General features: G+C 39.1%; 1 protein-coding gene across 1 annotated transcript in view; it reads right to left on the reverse strand.

Annotated features, from left to right (window-relative positions):
- Positions 1 to 10,064: 10,064 nt before the first annotated feature.
- Positions 10,065 to 17,299, reverse strand: part of LOC120532602 (vasculin-like) — a 53,673-nt gene continuing 46,438 nt past the window's right edge. Inside the window, exon 11 of the mRNA XM_039758747.1 lies at positions 10,065 to 10,486. Within this exon, the coding sequence (XP_039614681.1) occupies positions 10,334 to 10,486 (153 nt within the window). The 3' untranslated portion in view covers positions 10,065 to 10,333. The remainder of the gene's footprint in view (positions 10,487 to 17,299) is intronic.

Raw genomic sequence — 17,299 nt, forward strand, 5'->3', positions numbered from 1 at the left:
TCCATAGTAGCTGCAGGTTTTTACTTTAACCAATTTTTTAATTAGAACCCATTTATTTAATACTAAAGAAATATGTTTTTGGGGCTTAATTTTAGTTAACTCATTTGTTACAATTCAAAACCCTTAATTGCCTATTTTAGTTTTAAACAGCTGCATGGAGGTTTTAATTGTTGCCTGTTTTCTTAGCCAGCCATCAGTTAATAATGAGGTGCAAATGACAAAGAACCACCAGCTCTCCAGCTAATATCCTTCCACTTAAAACTACATTCAGTATATGTATCATGAAACATCTGTGTTAATATAATGTTTTGAAATATGTGAGAGAGGAGGGAAGGACCAAGAGGTAGAAATCTATTTTGGACCACAAATTGAAAAATTAACTGGAGCTGAGTACCCTCGATCTAGAATCAGTCGAGTCGTTACAGTGGGGCTCGGTCAGAACACGGGCTCGGGCAGATTTGTGATATAAGTAAATGTGAGGATACACAGGAAGAAAAATGTTTACACAACTGAATGCACAATGGGAGGTCTGAAACTTCAAAGATCCCATTATGACAGGGGTGTCAAACTCCAGGCCTGGAGGGCTGAACTGGCTGCAGGTTTTCATTCTAACCCTTTTCGTAATAAGTGACCAGTTTTCACTGCTAATTAACTTCTTTTCTTTAGCCCCGTTTTTAAGGATTCAGTCCCCTGAATTGATTCTTGTCTTCATTAAATGACAGCCAAACAGAAATTAGACGTGAAACGAGCCCACAGATGACCAATTAAACTGGGGATTCAAACTCCAACCAATTTCACTCCAACCAGTTTCTTAATGAGATGCTGATTCTTGCTGTTAATTAAACCCATCATTTAATTTTGTGGCTTGTTGCTGCTTTCATTCTGCCCCAGCAGACATTTCCAAAACTGTTGATTTTCTGTTTTACTGAGACTTTCACCTTTCTTTATTTTCAGCTATTGTGTGATGGGCACAAGTTAGTTGGTCATGTGGCAGCTTGTTTCATGTCTCATTATTGTTTGGCTGTTAATTAAGGAAAAAGAAACAACAAATAGGTCTGAATCACGTCAATTAAAACAAAGGCAAAAGAAGTTAATTAGCAGCAAAAACTGATCACTAATTAAGGAGATGGTTAGAACGAAAACCTGCACCCACTGCAGCCCTCCAGGACTGGAGTTTGACACCCCTGCCTTATGAAAAAAATCTAGCAGTCATAGTGGACTGTATACCTAGACAGTGTACAGAAGCCCTTAAGGCATAAGGTTAGGCTATTTAGCAGGATGTGTTGAATGCAAGTTAAAGGAGGTTATGTCTGGATAGGTCCCACTCCTTTTCCCCTTTCTTTGGAGTCCTCTCTTCAATTCCCATGCTCTCATTTGCTGAAAGTATTTATTTTGCAATATTTTGCCCATTCTAAGAATATGACTGGATGGTTGATTATTATACATGGATTATGGGAGATTTTTATATCACTTGCTGTGATCTAGCATTTTTCTCCAGGGATGCTCATTTTATCAGAAAGTTTATCTCCATTCTCTAAAAAAAACATGAGCTAATTTTTTTTCCTCTGCCATCACTACAAACAGTGTAGGTTAATGAAATATAATTTTTGGGTGGTGTTATTTCTTTAAATTTGTTAATATTAGAATTTAAATCAACCTAGGGAGAAACCAGTGATGTAACAAATTACATTTACTTTCATTATGGTGCTTGACTAGATCATGTATGGTATTGTACTTTTTAAAGTATTTTTAAATGCAAATTTTACTCCTTAAAAAGTGTATTATATAGTAAAGATCCCAAAGTGGATCATTACAAACTGGGCTGTCTTAACGTCTGGAGACGGGCCGGGGGCCCCCAGGAGCATAAGTGCCCACAATGGTTTTGAGGCCTATACAGGTATATATATGCCTTAACATACTGTATGAATTGAGACATCCCAAGGTTGCTTTCTGTCTGCTCTTCCGTTTGCCTTTCACACAAATGGCTGCAGGAGTTCATAAAAGGACAGACAAGTCCAGAAATTTGTTATTGTGAGTCTTCTTCAAGGAAAAGAGGACAGTCATGGACCTTTTCACAAGTATGTAAAATGATGTGATTCTTCTTTTGAACAGCTAAATATCTCTTGGGGCTCAGGTGCTCCCCCTCCTTCCACTGTCTCCAATTTAAATTAAAGTGAACATGGTAGAGCACTGCAAATATCTGGGATAATCATTTACAACAGAACTGATCAAATTTGCAAGAGGCAGATGATACTTTTCTTTCTTAGGAAATGAAAACAATTCAAGTGGACAAAACCATAATGACACTTTTTTTTTTCTTCACAACACCTTTTAGATAAACACTATTATTATTTGAGCCCAGGAGGAAAACTGGTTTTTACAGAACCTCTTTAAATAAATACATAATTATATACAGTGGGATGCAAAAGTTTGGGCAACCTTGTTAATAGTCATTATTTTCCTGTATAAATCGTTGGTTGTTACGATAAAAAATCTCAGTTAAATATACTGCTCAAAAGAATTAAAGGAACACTTTTTAATCAGAGTATAGCATAAAGTCAATGAAACTTATGGGATATTAATCTGGTCAGTTAAGTAGCAGAGGGGGTTGTTAATCAGTTTCAGCTGCTGTGGTGTTAATGAAATTAACAACAGATGCACTAGAGGGGCAACAATGAGATGACCCCCAAAACAGGAATGGTTTAACAGGTGGAGGCCACTGACATTTTCCCTCCTCATCTTTTCTGACTGTTTCTTCACTAGTTTTGCATTTGGCTACAGTCAGTGTCACTACTGGTAGCATGAGGCGATACCTGGACCCTACAGAGGTTGCACAGGTAGTCCAACTTCTCCAGGATGGCACATCAATACGTGTCATTGCCAGAAGTTTTGCTGTGTCTCCTGCACAGTCTCAAGGGCATGGAGGAGATTCTAGGAGACAAGCAGTTACTCTAGGAGAGCTGGAGAGGGCCATAGAAGGTCCATAACCCATCAGCAGGACCAGTATCTGCTCCTTTGGGCAAGGAGGAACAGGATGAGCACTGCCAGAGCCCTACAAAATGACCTCCAGCAGGCCACTGGTGTGAATGTCTCTGACCAAACAACCAGAAAGACTTCATGAGGGTGACCCAAGGGCCCCATGTCCTCTAATGGGCCCTGAGCTCACTGCCCAGCAGCATGCAGCTCGATTGGCATTCACCATAGAATACCAGAATTGGCAGATGCACCACTGGTGCCCAGTGCTTTTTACAGATGAGAGCAGGTTCACCCTGAGCACGTGACAGAAGTGAAAGGGTCTGGAGAAGCCATGGAGAACATTATGCTGCCTGTAACATCATTGAGCATGAGCAGTTTGGTGGTGGGTTAATGATTGTCTGGGGAGGCATATCCATGGAGGGTCACACAGACGCTACAGGCTTGACAAAGGCACCTTGGCTGCCATTAGGTATCAGGATGAAATCCTTGGACCCATTGTCAGATCCTATGCTGGTACAGTGGCTCCTGGTGCACGACAATTCCTGGCCTCATGTGGTGAGAGTATGCAGGCAGTTCCTGGAGGATGAAGGAAATGATACCATTGACTGGCCACCACACTTTCCTGACCTAAATCCAATAGAACACCTCTGGGACATTATGTTTTGGTCCATCCAATGCCACCAGGTTGCACCTCAGACTGTCCAGGAGCTCAGTGATGCCCTGGTCCAGATCTGGGAGGAGATCCCCCACAACACCATCTGTCATCTCATTAGAAGCATGCACCGATGTTGTCAGGCATGTATACAAGAACACAGGGGCCATACAAAGTGCTGCGTACAATTTTGAGTTGCTGCAATTAAATTTTGGCAAAATGGACTAGCCTGCCACATAATTTTTTCACTCTGATTTTTGGGGCGTCTTTGAATTCAGGGTTCTGTAGGTTGATCATTTTCACTTCCATCAAACGATGTGGCATCCTTTCGTTCCTAACACATTACCCAGTCTATATCAGTATAGATATCCAGGAGGATTTCTTTTTCCCATTGAGATCTGATGTGTTTTCAAAGTGTTCCTTTAATTTTTTTGAGCAGTTATATCATGGCTTGATGGCTTCCGAGCATGGACAGCTCTCTTTAACTCACACCACAGATTTTCAATTATATTCCGGTCTGGGGATTGAGATGGCCATTCCAGAACGTTGTACTTGTTCCTCTGCATGAATGCCTTAGTGGATTTTGAGCAGTGTTTCGGGTCATTGTCTTGTTGAAAGATCCAGCCCCGGCGCAGCTTCAGCTTTGTCACTGATTCCTGGACATTGGTCTCCAGAATCTGCTGATACCGAGTGGAATCCATGCGTCCCTCAACTTTGACAAGATTCCCAGTCCCTGCATTGGCCACACAGCCCCACAGCATGATGGAACCACCACCATATTTTACTGTAGGTAGCAGGTGTTTTTCTTGGAATGCTGTGTTCTTTTTCCTCCATGCATAACGCCCCTTGTTATGCCCAAATAACTCAATTTTAGTTTCATCAGTCCACAGCACCTTATTCCAAAATGAAGCTGGCTTGTCCAAATGTGCTTGAGCATACCTCAAGCGGCTCTGTTTGTGCTGTGGGCGGAGAAAAGGCTTCCTCTGCATCACTCTTGCATACAGCATCTCCTTGTGTAAAGTGCGCTGAATGGTTGAACGATGCACAGTGACTCCATCTGCTGCAAGATGATGTTGTAGGTCTTTGGTGCTGGTCTGTGGGTCGCTTCTGTCTATCCGAAATCTTTCTTGGTCTGCCATTTCGAGCCTTAACTTGAACTGAGCCTGTGGTCTTCCATTTCCTCAATATGTTTCTAACTGTGGAAACAGACAGCTTAAATCTCTGGGACAGCTTTCTGTATCCTTCCCCTAAACCATGATGGTGAACAATCTTTGTCTTCAGGTCATTTGAGAGTTGTTTTGTGACCCCCATGTTGCTACTCTTCAGAGAAAATTAAAGGAGGAGGGAAACTTACAATTGACCCCCTTAAATACTCTTTCTCATTATAGGATTCACCTGTGTATGTAGGTCAGGGGTCACTGAGCTTACCAAGCCAATTTGAGTTCCAATAATTAGTTCTAAAAGTTTTGGAATCAATAAAATGACAACGGTGCCCAAATTTATGCACCTGCCTGATTTGTTTGAACAATTATTGCACACTTTCTGTAAATCCAATAAACTTCATTTCACTTCTCAAATATCACTGTGTGTGTCTCCTATATGATATATTTAACTGACATTTTTTATCGTAACAACCAACGATTTATACAGGAAAATAATGACTATTAACAAGGTTGCCCAAACTTTTGCATCCCACTGTAAATAAATATATATCTATTTACACACAAATGGTCTGATCACACCAGAATGACTAAAAAAGAAGAAAAAAAAATTCTGACATGGCAGTCCCACTGAAGCATTATGCAGATGTATTGTTGTTGGTATAAAAGGAGCCCTAGTAGTGTTTCTTAGCACAATTCTGTTGAATAGTTCATTGGCTGAAAGTCCTCTGTGTTATTGTGTCAGAGAGAGGATGTGCAGCATTGTTCATAATGGCACTCAGTTTTCTTTTCATTCTATCCTTTGCTAAGACGTCCAGGGGGTCTAGAGTGAATCCTGTAGATGAATTTGCCCTTTTAATTAGCTTGTTGATTCGATGGGTCTCTCTTGCAGTGATACTACCATCCCAGTACTCCACGTCTGATCCACATCTGCGACTACTCGTTTTTATTGAATCTATTGTTACATTTGCTTTTACTTGTTGGTTTGGAAATGTCAGCATTAAAGAATATAAACCATCTAAACAGCATTATAAATACAAGCAGTAAAACGGTTTTGCAACAGACCTCTGTCACTGAGCTGCATTACAATAAGATAACAAAAAAGGCCAACTCAATTCTGCCTGACAGTAGCCATTCTTCCTTTCTTAAATTTCAGCTGCTTCCAGACTGCAAATTTAGGCTTCTGATAACAAAGAGCAACAAATTAAAGAACTCTTATTTCTAAAGCTATAAGCATGCTGAGTGTTTAATGCTTATTTTTGTACTGTTAAAGGCAATTATTCTTATTTGTACTAATCAGTAATAACCCACCAATTCTATTATGAACACTTTTCTATAAAATCCAGTCATCATGTTCATACTATTCCAGAATCAACCCACGATTATACTCTATCAATCCTGTCCTATTTTAATTCTGCACACATTTTACATTTCACCTATTTCTGTAACTTTCTCAGACCAGTTATAATTAAATGATGAAAGAGCACATCCTTCTTCTAGTTTATCAGTTTAAATATTTACTAACTGATAACTTAATAGGAGGTTGCACAAATGATCTAAAAAGCATTAGTATATCCTCGAAAAATAAGATTGAACCGCTTATTTTCAGTGAACACTTTGAAATCAACCTGGGACTCTTTAAAGCATACCCAAAACTCTGTACATTCAAAAAACAGCTATGTAAACTGTATGCCACACGCTATTTGAAGCATGGCGGTACCGGGCACAGGACCCTCCTTTTCTTCAGGGCCTGAAAGATATGTGACGGTAGAAGATCAAATATACTGTACTATAAATAACCTGCAGGAAATCTGGGATTTCTAAAAGAACTTTTCTTGTGGTAGCACTTTTACCCAAAACAGCAGGTTGAGTTAAAAGCAGTCTCAAATCAACTTGTACAATCAATCATGAGTAACTGAATGGGCAAACATTAGCTGGCAAGATATTTACATAAAGCCTCAAGACATTTCTAGACAATGATTCATCTACCAAATAATTATGTAAAAAGGTATTTTATGTTTAAATGCAACATCAAATAAAGTTGCCATGTTTCTTTTTAATTTGTGGTATATTATTTTGGTTTATTAATTGAAAAAAAAAAAAACATTACACAGTGCATCCGGAAAGTACTCACAGTGCATCACTTTTTACACATTTTGTTATGTTACAGCCTTATTCCAAAATGGATTAAATTCATTTTTTTCCTCAGAATTCTACACACAACACCCCATAATGACAACGTGAAAAAAGTTTGAGGTTTTTACAAATTTATTAAAAATAAAAAATCTGAGAAATCACATGTACATGGAGTATTCACAGCCTTTGCTCAATACTTTGTCGATCGCACCTTTGGCAGCAATTACAGCCTCAAGTCTTTTTGATATGATGCCACAAGCTTGGCACACCTATCCTTGGCCAGTTTCGCCCATTCCTCTTTGCAGCACCTCTCAAGCTCCATCAAGTTGGATGGGAAGCGTCGGTGCACAGCCATTTTAAGATCTCTCCAGAGATGTTCAATCAGATTCAAGTCTGGGCTCTGGCTGGGCCACTCAAGGACATTCACAGAGTTGTCCTGAAGCCACTCCTTTGATATCTTGGCTGTGTGCTTAGGGGAGTGTCCTGCTGAAAGATGAACCATCAGCCCAGTCTGAGGTCAAGAGCGCTCTGGAGCAGGTTTTCATCCAGGATGTCACTGTACATTGCTGCAGTCATCTTTCCCTTTATCCTGACTAGTCTATCAGTTCCTGCTGCTGAAAAACATCCCCACAGCACGATGCTGCCACCACCATGCTTCACTGTAAGGATGGTATTGGCCTGGGGATGAGCAGTGCCTGGATTCCTCCAAATGTGACACCTGGCATTCACACCAAAGAGTCCAATCTTTGTTTCATCATACCAGAGAATTTTGTTTCTCATGGTCTGAGAGTCCTTCAGGTGCCTTTTGGCAAACTCCAGGTGGGCTGCCATGTGCCTTTTACTAAGAAGTGGTTTCCATCTGACCACTATACCATACAGGCCTGATTGGTGGATTGCTGCAGAGATGGTTGTCCTTCTGGAAGGTTCTCCTCTCTCCACAGAGGACCTCTGGAGCTCTGACAGAGTGACCATCGGGTTCTTGGTCACCTCCCTGACTAAGACCCTTCACCCCCGATCGCTCAGTTTAGATGGCCGGCCAGCTCTAGGAAGAGTCCTGGTGGTTTTGTACTTCTTCCACTTACGGATGATGGAGGCCACTGTGCTCATTGGGACCTTCAAAGCAGAAGAAATTTTTCTGTAACCTTCCCCAGATTTGTGCCTCAAGACAATCCTGTCTCGGAGGTCTACAGACAATTCCTTTGACTTCATGCTTGGTTTGTGCTCTGACATGAACTGTCAACTGTGGGACCTCATATAGACAGGTGTGTGCCTTTCCAAATCATGTCCAATCAACTGAATTTACCACAGGTGGACTCCAATGAAACTGCAGAAACATCTCAAGGATGATCAGGGGAAACAGGATGCACCCGAGCTCAATTTTGAGCTTCATCGCAAAGGCTGTGAATACTTATGTACATGTGCTTTCTCAATTTTTTTATTTTTAATAAATTTGCAAAAATCTCAAGTAAACCTTTTTCACGTTGTCATTATGGGGTGTTGTAAGTAGAATTCTGAGGAAAAAAATAATTTAATCCATTTTGGAATAAGGCTGTAACATAAAATGCGGAAAAAGTGATGCACTGTATGAGAATATAGATTCGTAATGGGTTTGAAGGGTATGATGAAAATCTTTACAAGACTCAGAAGGGTCATTATATTCTGCACTACAAGTGCATCTTAAATTGGAATATCATCAAAAAGTTATTTCAGTAATTCAATTCAAAAAGTGAAAATTATATAGATTCATACACAGAGCAATGTATTTCAAGCATTTATTTCTTTTCATTTTGCCGATTATGGCTAAAAGCTAATGAAAACCCAAAATTCAGTATCTCAGAAAATTAGAATGTTGTGAAAAAGTTAAAAATATTCTAGACTCATGGTGTCACACTCCACTAATTAACACAAAATTGCTGTTAAAGTGTCCCGAGCCTTTAAAATGGTCTCTCAGTCTGGTTCAGTAGGCCATAGAAGAAGGGTAAGCCACAAAAGGTCATTGCTAATGAAGCTGGCTGTTCACAGAGTGCTGTATCCAAGCATATTAATAGAAAGTTGAGTGAAAGGAAAAAACGTAGCAGAATTTAGGGGAGATTCACAAGGTGTGGACTGCAACTGGAGTCAGTGTATCAAGAGCCACCACACACTGTTGCATTCTTTGTGTCAAGCCACTCCTGAACCAGAGACAATGTAGGACGCGTCTTACCTGGGCTAAGGAGAAAATGGACCGGACTGTTGCTCAAAGTCCTCTTTTCAGATTAAAGTAAGTTTTGCATTTACAGTCCAAAAGTCTGGAGGAAGAAGGGGGGGGCACAGAATCCCAAGTTGCTTGAGGTCCAGTGTGAAGTTTCCACAGTCACTGATGATTTGGGGAGCCAGGTCATCTGTGGGTGCTGGTCCAGTGTTTTATTAAGCCCAAAGTCAGCAAATCCGTCTACCAGGAAATTTTAAAGCACTTCATGCTTCCCTCTGCTGACAAACTTTATGGAGAAGCTGATTTAATTTTCCAGCAGGACTTGGCACCTGCCCACACTGCCCTGCCAAAAGTAGCAATACCTGGTTTAATGACTGTGGGATCACTGCGCTTGATTGACAAGCAAACTCTCCTGACCTAAACCCCACAGAGAATCTATGGGGTATTGTCAAGAGGAAGATGAGACGCCAGACCCAACAATGCAGACGAGTTGAAGGCCACTATCAAAGCATCCTGGGCTTCCATAACACCTTAGCAATGCAACTGGCTGATCGCTTCCATTTCAAGCCGCATTGATGCAGTAATTCATGCAAAAGGAGACCAGACCAAATATTGAGTGCATACATGGACATACTTTTCAGTAGGCCAACATTTCGGTATTATTTATTTATTTTTATTTTTTTTTAAAATTGGTCTTATGTAATATTCAAATTTTTTGAGATACTGAATTTTGAGTTTTCATCACCTTCAAGACAATCAGCAAAATGAAAAGAAATAAAACGCTTGAAATATATCACTGTGTGTAAAGAATCTATATACAAGTTTCACTTTTTGAATTGAATTACTGAAATAAAATTAACTTTTTGATGATATTCTAATTGATTGAGATAAACCTGTATATTGAATGTTTGTGGATATGAAAAAATAAAAACTAATTCACAAAAATTACTCCCAATTTAAATTGCAATATTTTATTGACTTTATATTAGTTATTTTACACATTGCAGCAGATGTCTGATTTGCAGTAATGAAATTAATTCAACCGCCAAATCAAACCAATAAGAGTCATTTCTGCAAATGCCATTTACATAGCAAAAAAATCAAAGTTCAACTCCAAGTATCACTTCAAAGTCCCTATCAAGCACTCCTTCTGATGTGGTTTACTCCATTAAACATGTAAGAACCAAACTACGGCTGAAAAAATATTAAGGAAAAAAATTACACCACTTCATCGTCTGAGGTATCACTACTGGTTGTTTCAACTTCATCATTGTCAGTGGTGTGACTGAAAGTGCCATTTTTCCAATTTTGAAAGTAATCCCCCGGAAGGCCATTTTTCAGACAGTTTTTTCTAAATCCATTTTTCTGTAGCTGAAACAAAAAAGAAAAAAGTAAGTTTTGAGTAGCACATTAAAATTTGACAATTGCATTTACCAAAGGTGAAGCATGGTTAGGTTTACAATCTCAATCCTCATCACTCGTATCTGCTTTCTGTTCAAGCCATTCAAAGCACGGTCATTTTAATTGTTTTCCCTCCAACTGCAACATTAAACAAGTTAAACAAACTTCTCTGGTACGGTAAAAAGGGTGCATGATTAAGCCACCTGCAAATTATACACAGGGTATAACAAGGACAGAAAAGTAAAATGACAACACAATAGAAGGGGATATTCAACAGACCGGAGTGGACTGGACCAGATTAAGGTGACACAGGACATGAGCAGATCAGGGACAAACATGTGTAATTTTGCAATATTTATAGCTTATTAGAAAATAATAAGCACCTTTTATTGTGTTAAGATTCTTTATAATAAGCAGTGCACAGAGCACAAAAATACGGCATTCTAGGACACTGGAAACTGTGGACATTTTTTTTTTTTTAATCTTTTTTGCATCACAGATATGCACATTTCCAGACCCTTTTAGCTGAAAGGCAAGCTAAATCTTAGCAGCTATAGACATGCATTTTACTTCTGGATTATTTGCGATTTTTCACTCCATAGCTGCCAATTGGTTCTATAACATCACTCACACAGGATATTTTCATGTAAACTTCAGCTAATGTATGTCAGTCATTTTACCCAAGAACTCATGTCCTTGTCAGGAAAGACAATGTCATGAATCAGTAATAATAATTTCCAACTTCACTGTTTTAATGCACTGAGCAAAGAAATCTTTTTAATAATAAAAAAAAACAAAACACAAACCACACACAACACACAACACAGCTTCAGTTAACAATGGACATTTCCATAGTAAATTAATGTATGCCACAATAGTGAAATAAGTTAAAAAATAACTTAGGTTTATCCAGTAAATCATAAAGATTAGATTACATACTGTAAACTACAGTATATTAATCCCGTGGGGAAAATGTAGATGCATATAGCAGCAGAAACAGAACAAGATACAGACTCAAAGGAAAAAACAATACAATCAATCAATAGATAAATAATGTGCAGAGAGATCAAAACAAACGAAATTGAACTTAAAGAGTACTAAGTATTTAAGAATAGAATGTAGGAGTAGGTGTAAGGAGTAGGCATTGAATTGCCGGATATAAGCGAGCAGGAAAGATCCCCAGAGAAGCTTCTTGACACACCATGAAGGAATGCACCTGTGGCTAAAAATGCCCCAAGATGGTGCCTCCTGGAGGGGATTTTTCATGTGTCCAATTTTTCCACTATTCTCTTTTTCACAACAGCTTGTAATAATAATAATAAATTTCATTTATAAAATTTCCCATGCTCAAAGCATTTCACAGGGTCTTGGAAAGAAAAGCATGGTATATGTAACATTGCATACAAATATTTTGGGCATAGAACACTAAAACAGATAAATACAGGATATATATATTAAATAGAATAAAAGACAATAAACCAGAGTAAAATACTAAATTCAATAATAGCTGTAAAGCCTGAACAAATATCGCAATTTGTGATATCACACAGACAAATTATCTGGACAAAGAGGTAAACTGAAAGAAAGTGCAGGACGTTAGGTTAAGTTAAAAGCCTTCCTGAACAGTTTTTTTTTTTATTATTAAATGAATTGAGTCAGCTGATCTAATTCAATTAGGGAGGCCATTCCAAAGGTCTGGGCACTATAATAGCTGACGTCCTTGTCACCATTAGAGTGCAGGTTTAGTGTGACTGCCAAAATCAGAGGACTTTAGTGGGTGAACAGGAGCATACACTGATGTAGTCTGGTGTAAGGCCATTTAAAGCTTTGTAGGTTAATAGAATTGTATATTCAATCCTCTAAGGGGCCCAGTGACGGCAAAGCAGGATGGGTGGTCTGCGCTCACTGTTGCTGGTTTGTGTAAGGAGTAAGCTGAATAAGCTCACACCTTCTGGTCAACGCACATGTACTGTGCAAGGCATGCACGGGGGACACTGTAAAAAGAAGAGTGTTCGTTGCTCATTTTGCAGAGGAACTTCGTTGTCGCATCTTAATAGAAAAGGCGATGGAAAAAGAAAAGGAGGATGGAACATCGACATCATAAACCGTAAGGTGCATACTAATTCTGCGTGAGCAAGAACACTCAATAAAACTGAATTTAAAAAAAAAAAAAGAAAGTGAGATACAAAGTTGGCAGATTCACCAGCGTTTGTGTGCCAGCTTTTACTCCTCCAGATCAGGGAATGTCCAGTTTCATTGCCTCAAAACACCACTCACATCTACAGTTATTCCCAGTTTCAAATAAAAACTAACAGCATCAGATCCATGGGTAGAGGGGCGGTAGTATGTACAGTATAGTGATCGTGATTGAGAGAATAAAAGTGGAAAAAAAAAATTTAACTTTTAATAGTACAGTACTATAAATGTACACGGTCTGCTACTGACGCAAACCAAATGTATGTGTGTACTGTATAATAACAATAAGAGCAGCTCACTACTGAAAACAGCAAATATAGGAGGCAGTGGGGATGGAACCAGTGGCCTCTTGATTACAAGTCAGCAAATCTTACCGCTACGCCACGTAAGCTGTTGTATAGTCCTTGAACTGTTCGTGAAAGTGTTTATTTGATCTTTGGAGTTCAGACTTCACAAATTCTGTAGTTTATACCTATATTTTGCTGCCTGCTGCTTGTCTTAATCGGCATATTTACAGGACAAAAGACGTTGACAGAGGTGCGAATGGATTTAAGGTGGGCCGGATTTACGAGTTTTCTCGTAGGCTCTGGTAATTCTAGTGTTAATGCATATCTCATGCAAAATACCAGCCAGTTCGTCAGTACACCTGTTTCAGCAGATGCCTGCCCAAGGTTTCGTTATACGCAGCGATGTGATGAAGTCTGTGTTTTAAGGTTGCAGTTGCATTACTATCTTTTTACTGGGCTGCTCTGTGATTGACAGCAGACAGTATAGTTTGTTAAAACGGTACTGAAAAATGCCACTTCGTTGGTTGTTACTTGTTTTGGCGTGTGCACAGTATGTTCTGCTATTAATAAATTCTTCAACAGGAGCTCGTCAACAAAGTAGCATGGAATATGACTTAGTAAAAATAATTATAGGATTCATTACTTGAAACCCAAGAACTCTGTACAAAGACATTTTAAAATAAAATGTACTAATCCACTTTCATGCCAGCCTTTTTACTCAGGTAGTGTATTTTCTGGGGGGGTTGAATATCCACGGGAAAGGCATTGTTGTGGAACTCAAATTTAACCTCTGTCATATCAGGGATTAAAACTGTTTAAATGAAATAGTTTAAGTTATATGGAGAACACAAAAACACTTGCCTGTCTTGACCACCCCTTTAAACTGTGGGAGGATCTCATATTTCAAAAGGCAAACACGTTATTGCTAATACTGTGCATATTTTGTTTTAAGATGTGCCTGGGCCAGATGTGTTTTTTTTTTTTGTTTGTTTGTTTGTTTTATTTCAAAAGTATTGCTACTACCTCAGATTCTGTTCAGGTATAGCTTTTTTGTTGTTGTCTTTCATTATATCTCTCTCTCTCTCTGGTGATACACATACATATATACACACACACACACACACACACACATTTTTGATGCGCATGTGTCAGATATGACCAAATTTATAAGGGAAACAATGGATAAACATCACTTGTTCTCAAATGCATTCATTTGTGAGGATTTAAAATTTGTCATTACCTGCTGCTGAAAATGTCTGGCCCAGCTAAATTTCATAGTTTACAAATTCAGTTGTGCCAGATTTTCAATTGAATAGTCCCACTGTATTCCCTTTGATGGTCAGAGAAAGCCTGGATGTGCACAGCAAAGCCAGTCTTCCATGATGTTCCGTCAAGGTGTCTGCCATGTGTTTTCACAGACCATAATTCTGAGATACAGTTAGGTCCATAAATATTTGGACAGAGATGACTTTTTTCTAATTTTGGTTCTGTACATTACCACAGTGAATTTTAAATGAAACAACTCAGATGCAGCTAAAGTGCAGACTTTCAGCTTTAATTCAGTGGGGTGAACAAATCAATTGCATCTGAATCTGAGGCAACTAAAGTATTTTTTAACACAATCCCTTCATTTCAGGGGCTCAAAAGTAATTGGACAAATTAAATAACTGGAAATAAAATGTTCATTTCTAATACTTGGTTGAAGACCCTTTGCTGGCAAGGACAGCCTGAAGTCTTGAACTCATGGACATCACCAGATGCTGGGTTTCCTCCTTTTTAATGTTCTGCCAGGCCTTTACTGCAGCAGCTTTCAGTTGCTGTTTGTTTGTGGGCCTTTCTGTCCGAAGTTTAGTCTTCAACAAGTGAAATGCATGCTCAATTGGGTTAAGATCAGGGCTCTCATGCATAAACAGTGCGTACACACAGAAATGTTGCATAAGAACATTTCCACATTCAAATTGCAATGTATAAAACCTAAACATGGCGTAAAGCCACGCACATTTCCACGGTATTTATATCACTGTATTGGAGTGGGGAATCACAGCAGCAGCTGATCAGAAAGAGAATTTTCTGGAAACAGCATCAAGCCCACGCAGCCTCAGCCACGGAAGAACGTTTCAAAGCCGTTCCTGTATGGACCTCGCGGTTCAGAAACAGTTTCATCCCAAGAACTATAAACGCACTCGATCAATTGCTCCTTGTAGAACTGTTTGTACTTATAAGTACAATTACCTCACTGTAAACTTGCACTACAGTTCTAATATTGCACAACATGTGCCACTTTATAAAGCGCGTATTTACAGTACATATGATGACGGTATCATTTGTAAGATGAAATGCAGCAAAATATGTTGATTATATTATACAGATAAAACTTTAACTTCATTTAAATAATCTATATTGTTAATTAAACATGTGAGGACATGGTGCCACAGCGCTAGCTAGTTCACGTATTGTTCCTGCCGCACGCTGTAGATTTACTGAAGCTGGCGCGACACTGGAAGGCTAGATGGATAGAATAATTAAACACGTACTATGAAGATATTTCAATGTTTCGAGTTGCCTCGAAAGCTTGCTTGTAATCTTTTTAGTTCGCCAATAAAAGGTGTCATTTTTCTTGGCTTTTCTCTACATTCATAATGGCTAACACTGTACAACACCCTAGTACTATAGACATACAAGAATCGTCATTGTAAGCTTACAGATGGCTTAACGTCTATTACAGAGCGGACTGTGTGGCGATTGGGCATTTGGGGAAAGTAAGGACAGAAATTGAAAATCAGTACGTTTGAAAGAGGCAGTACTGCTACAATAAATCGAAGGTCACGCATGGCGCAGTAGCATCTCATGTGAGACATGTTTCATTCCAATCATCATGAAAATACCACGTATACAACTCAGTATTTTAATTATTCAGAGAGCTGTAATATCACAAATGTAATGGATTCTGTGTCCTGTCAGAGAAAGAAAGAACGGAAGTACATAGCGATTCACACACATACAGTAGAGCACATTGAAGATCAAATACAAAACAAAAAATTTAACATGCTACTTTAATTACGATGGGATTTGAGACAGTAGTAAATTAAATTATTTTAAACGACAAAATAAACTACGCAATTACAGTGGAAATTTCGAGATTAAAGTTGACGTTGTGCTCCCCCCCCACTGTGTGCCTATATTTTTTGTCTGTACCCTAATAAGCTCAGACGGTAGGCAACTCCTCGCCTTTTCACTGCCACTTTGATATGTGACTTCTTTTTTCATTTTGGCACTGTGCAACTTTGTGAACTTGAGCTTCGAGTTTCTCCGACACGCTATGTCACTCGATCAACTTCCTTTTGTTGATTATACCACTGTTTAAATCAACAAATAGTATGCTTTTCCTTTGCCTCCATTTGGTATTCGCTGAAATTCTTATATTTTCCCCCATGCTTTTCCCATTGTCTTTTCACAGAAGGCTGAGCTTAAGGGCGATTTATATTGATTTGCATATTCATAGAGGCATAATTCTGGGAGGAGTTGGGGTGGGACAGAAGGAGCATGCACGAGCGTTACTTTTCACGCTGACTGGGATTTATGGAGCAGAAAAACGTGAAAGTTGGAGTACGCACAGATTCCTACATTTAGATTTCTCTGTGCATAAGCACATTTCGGTTTTTGTACTTATGTCATAGTGCGAATTCTATGCACTGTGTTATGCATGAGGCCCCAGGTGACTGACTTGGCCATTCAAGAATTTTCCACTTCTTTGCTTTAATAAACTCCTGGGTTGCTTTGGCTGTATGTTTTGGGTCATTGTCTATCTGTCTATCATGAAACGCAGCTCAATCAATTTGACTGCATTTAGCTGGATTTGAGCAGACAGTATGTCTCTGAACATCTCAGAATTCATTTGTCTGCTTCCGTCCTGTGTCACATCATTAATAAACACTAGTGTCTCTGGGCCACTGTAAGCCATGCATGCCCAAGCCATCACACTGCCTCCACCGTGTTTTATAGATGATGTGGTATGCTTTGGATAATGGCTGTTCCACGCCTTCTCCATACTTTTTTCTTGCCATCACTCTGGTAGAGGTTGATCTTGGTTTCATCTGTCCAAAAATGTTTTTCCAGAACTGTGCTGGCTTTTTTAGATGTTCTTTAGCAAAGTCCAATCTAGCCTTTCTATTCTTGAGGCTTACGAGTGGCTTGCACTTTGCAGTGCACCCTCTGTATTTACTTTCATGCGGTCTTCTCTTTATGGTAGACTTGGATATTGATACGCCTACCCCCTGGAGAGTGTTGTTCACTTGGTTGG

This window comes from Polypterus senegalus, chromosome 7 (genome assembly GCF_016835505.1).
Source record: "Polypterus senegalus isolate Bchr_013 chromosome 7, ASM1683550v1, whole genome shotgun sequence".
NCBI classification, from domain to species: domain Eukaryota; kingdom Metazoa; phylum Chordata; class Cladistia; order Polypteriformes; family Polypteridae; genus Polypterus; species Polypterus senegalus.